This window comes from Colletotrichum abscissum (genome assembly GCF_030869225.1).
Source record: "Colletotrichum abscissum strain IMI 504890 chromosome Unknown Scaffold_194.1, whole genome shotgun sequence".
NCBI classification, from domain to species: Eukaryota; Fungi; Ascomycota; class Sordariomycetes; order Glomerellales; family Glomerellaceae; genus Colletotrichum; species Colletotrichum abscissum.
In genome coordinates this window covers 1-5886 of record NW_026850092.1, presented here as the reverse complement: position 1 = coordinate 5886, position 5886 = coordinate 1, and the positions used below count along the sequence as shown (strand labels likewise).

Sequence of the window (5886 nt, the reverse complement as noted above, 5' to 3'; positions counted from 1 at the left end):
TGAGCGTCGGGAACTACCTACGGCCACTGATCGGACGCTACAAGCGTACGGCCGAGAAGGCAGGAAGCTTGCTATACCCAATTCACGATGGGTTCCCCTGCGTATGGTGAGCGCGTCCTCTATTCTTGGCCCTTCCACAGAAGCATTCGCTGTTTAAACCCATCTGTGAAACCCTTCCATACATAGTTACTCGTGAGCCTATTGGCAGCCGAGAAAAGCACCGACACGGCGCTTGCGCAGGGTCCACAAGTCGGATTTCCAAGGCGCCTCTGACTGGTTGTCTCCCGGCCAACGACACGAAATCCATCGCCCCAAGACCATCCGCCGATGGTTTCCGGTCGTCCATCATAACCTTCACCATTCGCCCCTATCGTCACTGTCTACGTTGAAGCGAGGCTTCAATGACGAGATCAGCGAGCCTTTGCGCTGCAATTGATGCCTGGCGGGCCGCTGTCCAAATGCTCGATGAGCACGGCAAACACGGCGAACAGGCGCAGCCAAGCTGTCCGCGAAAACGACCCCGCAACCATCCCAATACTGAGTGGAGGGCTCCATTGTCACCGCCATCATCGCACTCTCCCTGTTTCGTTTCTTCTCTGATGGAATCCAGGCCTCTTACAGGAGTCAAACGAAAGCATGACAACAGTCGGCAGGACAATGACGGCGACGAAGAGCCAAGCGCAAGCCTTCTTCCTAATATGCACGACATCCATTCCACGCCGCGAGCGTCCCAGCTCAACGACCAACGCATTGCTCGCACATCCACGCCTAGCCTCTCATCGGCGTCCAGCGTTTCATCACGGACGTCCTCACCTACGAAACAACTGAGAAGACTGGCTCTCCAGGCCGACGGCTTTGTCCATCGCAAGTTTGCGAAGAGCCGCGCTGAACTGCCCTCCTCGCTCGCCACACTCGTCAACGAGCTGCAGGGAATCCGTTGGGGGTTTCAGCGACTGCCGCATGATATGCGCACCGAGGTACATACTTTGTGATCCATGACGAGATTGTCACCGCCTGCTCCATTCCCTTCTGCTATGGACGCTTGACTTCTACCGATTGACCACAGACTGACAATTCGCTGCTCAAATGCCAGTTTGCCGACTTCGATATACCAGATCACGCTTATCTCCCCGAGGGCATTCCTGCACCAGCCGGCTTCCGGTGCCCACCCCGAGATCTCGTTGCATGGCTGCTAGACCAGGCCGAAGACTGCGAAATCAACCTTCACGGCGAACCTAGCTGGAACACGGAGCTCCATCTGCCAATGATGGAATGGGCGCTTCGACCGAACCGCCAGCGCGGTCTTGTTGACTACACATACTGCACTGGCGCCCAGGTGGTTAGAACATACAGGGCGAAGCAATCAGCGTCGAACATGGTTGACTTTTGCATGGTCATCCGCCCTCCTGTGGGAAGTGCTGAGGCCAGTCGGATTGATGAGGTTCGGGAAAATCGGCCAGATGTGACCATCAATCATGCGGACCACGGAATTTTGTGCAAGAGCCGCATCGTCGTATCGTTCGAGACCAAGCGTCCCGGCGCCGACCTCGAGAAGGCGATGGTGCAGATGGGATCATGGCACGCGTCACAATGGAGGAGTTTCCTGCAAGGCCCTACCGACCCGCGGGCAGTCCAGTTTTTGCCTGGCGTCATTATCAGCGGCCACAGCTGGTCTTTCGTTGCTAGCGCGATCCAAGATGGCAAGTCCATTTTTTACAGCGACGTCGAGCTCGGCAAGACGTCGACCGAGTTCGGGATCATTACTGTGCTTCTTGCCATGCAGCACCTCGCCCGCTGGGCTGAAAACACATACTGGCCCGTATTCAAGTCTGAGATCCTCAAAATGACTAGCTGCCATTATAGGTACCACAGTCTACTTCGATTTTATAATCCTTCGAGCAGCGTCGCATCCGGCCGAACCGTGAGCGAAATATTAGGTGTTCATGTGCTGATTGAAAGGAGACCAACGACGCCTCCACGGCAATATTGAGATCGTTGGTTGATGGTCCGTGCCGAATGTAAGGATAACCCATTCGTGTCCAGGTTTCTCCACCTTTGGCTCAAGCCCCTAAGCGCCACGCTACTATTCCCCTCCAACTCTTGTAGGTTTGGCTCAACGTTTCCAACACGGCGGGAATATGGCTTTTTCCAAAACTGTCTCATCCAGAAGTTGTCACATGCCGTAATAAGGCAGCTGCACCGTTCCATAAGGATGAGCTGATGCTAGAATGCGACGTCGACTGTGTTTAGCCTGATATCTGACCGATTGCGGTCGACAGTTCCGGCAAGTCCTTTTGAGCCACACCTAGCCTATCCCGAGATTGGCAGTGACTGGTCAACATGCAATTCGGCCGTCATTCGTGCGCGTCGTCGGGATCCCGGCCTGGGCTCATTTGGCATGCGCGTTCGGGGCGAGAACAATTCGGCGCTGATGAAATTGATTGAATGCTCGAAGCCAGTTGAAGGATTATTGAAGAGTTCATTTGAATCTTGGCCGACAATCCGGCTGTCGGGGACAATTAGGCAGGATTGGCCACTAGCTGTTCTGGATGCCATAACCTTGCCTCTCAGCCCCGTCTTCTTGGACTGCCGTAGACTTCATACTTTGTGTGATGAAGGATACTGACTCCTCATCTGTCTCGAGCTCGCCCAAGTTCGAATCGCGGGACCAGAATCCCGACGAGATCGTTCCCGTCGTCGTAAGTGACGGCCCCGCTGTTGAGTCCATTGTCATTGGTCGGCGGGTTCCCAGTCTCGTCTCGAGGTCACGCACAGCCGCTTGTTCCAGATGTCGGCTGAGCTCCCAGAGCCGGACTTTCTGCTGCTTCCTGATGGAAGCATGGCATGGCGGTGACATCCAAGCTGGGTAAATTTTCTGGTGGCTTGCCGATACTCCAATGTTGAGGGGATGGCGGGACATGAACTCGTTGCAGAGATAGCAAGCCTTCTTGCTAGTACCCATAAACAACAGCCTGGGTGTCAGGTCAGGATGGTGGTCGTAAAAGCTGAGCAGCTGCATTTCAGCATGCACAACAAGTGTCATCTTGCAAGCTCGTCGTAATTTCGTCTCGGGGTCGGTTGTCAGCCAGGTTTGACCTAATTTCTCCCTCAAAGCTATGGGATCGCTTGGGGCAATTTTCTTGAGCATTGTCAAGAGCGGTTCCTTTTGCGTGCCTAGAGAGAATTCCTCCTGCTCCGGTGCTTTGATGGCTTCGATGTGTATGCCGGTGAAAATATCTGGCTGTTTGACCGCCAACTTGAGCATCGCCTTGGTTGCAGCAAAGTATCGCCCTAACTTATAGACGTACTTCAACCATATGGGCAACGACCCATCCTCCAGCCCGAAGAGCCCTTCAAGCTGCTCGGAATACATCCATCTACCGCGCGATGCCCACTTGACATGCGGAATGAGCTGATCAGAATGACTTCCGGCATCGAGAGACGCCAGGAATGGCATGTTACGGACCCATTCTCTAAAACCCAGTTCTTCAACGTCATCCGAGGGTATCTGGTCCATCCTTTGGATAGCACGATCGATGGTATGTCTGACCTCTGGAAGGTTCATCTTCTCCACGAGTGCGCGGATTTTGTCTTGAGTAAGGACAACGACCTTTCGCAACACCACAGGCTCGAGGTCGTGCGGTTTCTTATCTAGGGTTCGTATTAGTCAGCACTTCATCAGTTACTGCCTCAATCCCGCCGTGGAATACCCCTCAGAGAAACTGCTGCGAGATCGGTAAGAATATCTTGCAGTTGGTTGAGCAGTTCCTCCGGAGCGCCCAGATTCCTGGCGAGTCGAAGGACAGTCCCGCCTGGATGGCCCTGCTCCAAACATACTGCTGAAGCAGTCTTGCCGCCTATCCTTGATGTCGAAGATACCAAAGCGAACGAGTCGAGGAACTTTCTCTGGTGCTGCTCGTGCTTCCAGAAATCATCGTGGGGATGCCTATCGAGGCTATAAGTGGTGGGCTCACCACGTACGGGGTCAATTAGATGGAGTAGTGTTGTAATAATCACGAATCGCTCGTGTGCCTTGCCAGTGAGGCTTGTCGGAATTGTCTCTGCCATGGGAAAATAGCCTCTGCCAACTCACTATATTGATTTCTATTCGTATTGCATTCTCTTGAGAGGCTTGCAGGATTGTCGATCACGTTGAGGTTACGAGATTGTTTCAAGTGAAATGATGAGATAGCTTCTCACTTCCCCCGTCAACGCACTTGTGAAGATCCGCATTTGGCTTGGGGTTGCTGCTGGAGGCCGGGCGTCTTCTATTGGCCGGGAAAGGAGCCTCTCGCATGACACGCCCACGCCCACGCTGCGACGTACATCGTGATAGGTTCCTGTCAATTGTCACGTGGCAAGGACAAGGACATAATAAATGAATTTGTTGAGCAACAGCGCGAAAGCCTAAATAACTGTAGCATAGATCCACTTTACCCCACTTGATGGCTAGAACGGTGGACCTCACCGGCCCGAGTCGCATCCAACGATGAGGCCCAACGATCGGGCCCGAAGCTCGATCATAGAGCGGGGTTATGTCACTAGTTGCGCTCTAGGCTTCCTTAAAAACTCATCGAAGCCTAGCTGGTCTGCCGCTAGATCTGTACAACCACCTCCATGTGTCACATCTTCCAAGGAAAACACCATCAACTACAGAGCCATTGGACACGATAAAACATGGCCTGGGCACCAGCCCCAGGGTTTCGAATCGGTGCGATAGATCCCACACTTCTTGAGGGCGATGTCGCTATACCATTGACCGTTGATTCGCAAAGTCCGCAATATGGCAATGCCAGTGAGGCTGATCGATCGGACTCGAGTATCTTGGACCACTCGGGTTTCTTCGCATACGACTCTGCAGCCAATGACTTGACGTGCGATTTGCCTCTCCATCGGTCTTCCGCCCCTCCGCACCCTTCCGAGATCCTTTTACCCTCCCAACTGCCTTGAGGCATTGGAGAGTTGCCACCGCTTCACCACCAGATGGATGTCTTTGGTGAGTATGCGGAGCAAACGGCGATGGGAAACTCATCAGGCGCAGAGGTGGCTTGCTTTGGGGGGACCTTCGACTGGGGGCCAAAGCTGTCAGATTTAGTACCGAACTCGACACAAGCCAACCTCGCTCCGTTTTCGTCCAGCAGGGCATCTGCCTCGTCGAGACATGTCAGCGAAACCTTTCGTTGTCGGTGGAAGGGCTGTTCGTTCACTGCTAAAGACCCAAGCTTCTTTGAGTAAGTACAGTCAATTGCTTATTACTTTTCACTGCGTTAGCAAACTTCCGCTCATACTTCTCAGAAAACACGTCTGGCAGCACAGGAAGTGTCCGAAGGTTGGGTGCCCATCTTTCTTCAGGGAGGAGAAAGAGAAACGAAGACATGTCTGGAAGACGCATAGAATATGGGCGCAGTTGGTGGGATTTCCTACCATCGGTGGGATTTGCGACGAGTGTGGCCAGACTTTCACTCGGGATGATTACGTGATTCGCCATAAGAGAAGCAAACATGAACAGTAAATGAGACATAAGTCAAATATCAATGATGCTGCTCATGTCTTCCTTCTGAATGCGTACAAAGTACACACATTGCTACCAATCTTCTGCTATTAGCGCAGAATCTGAACGTATACGGTATGCTTCTAGCACAACCACAAAGGTTTTGCCTAGTCATAAAGAAAACGAGTGATACAGTGCCGCCATCCATCTAAGCATCTCGGACCGACATTGGAGTCCATCACCCATCTCCATACTCTTGAAGAAAGGGCATCGTATGGGATCTATCTACGGCTTAATTCTGCCCAAATCAGCCGTAATTCGTGCGATCCTATTTTGTTAGAGCTCGCACCGAAAACCCGCACATTAAAGTTAACTTACTGTCTGGTTTGGTACTT

At 52.7% G+C, this 5886-nt stretch overlaps 3 protein-coding genes across 3 annotated transcripts; 2 read left to right on the top strand and 1 right to left on the bottom strand.

The window, feature by feature from the left end:
* Window positions 1-401: 401 nt before the first annotated feature.
* Window positions 402-1990, top strand: CABS01_16896 (uncharacterized protein; the record flags this gene model as incomplete). Its single annotated transcript, XM_060550225.1, has 2 exons — window positions 402-977; window positions 1067-1990. The coding sequence occupies 2 exons, from the start codon at window positions 402-404 to the stop codon at window positions 1988-1990; spliced, it is 1500 nt and encodes a 499-aa protein (XP_060401831.1).
* A 546-nt stretch (window positions 1991-2536) lies between these two features.
* On the bottom strand, window positions 2537-4068 carry CABS01_16895 (uncharacterized protein; the record flags this gene model as incomplete). Its single annotated transcript, XM_060550224.1, has 2 exons — window positions 2537-3651; window positions 3711-4068. 2 exons carry the CDS (start codon window positions 4066-4068, stop codon window positions 2537-2539), a joined length of 1473 nt encoding a protein of 490 aa, XP_060401830.1.
* Window positions 4069-4983: 915 nt separating this feature from the next.
* On the top strand, window positions 4984-5512 carry CABS01_16894 (uncharacterized protein; the record flags this gene model as incomplete). Its single annotated transcript, XM_060550223.1, has 2 exons — window positions 4984-5231; window positions 5296-5512. The coding sequence occupies 2 exons, from the start codon at window positions 4984-4986 to the stop codon at window positions 5510-5512; spliced, it is 465 nt and encodes a 154-aa protein (XP_060401829.1).
* Between the last annotated feature and the right edge of the window lie 374 nt (window positions 5513-5886).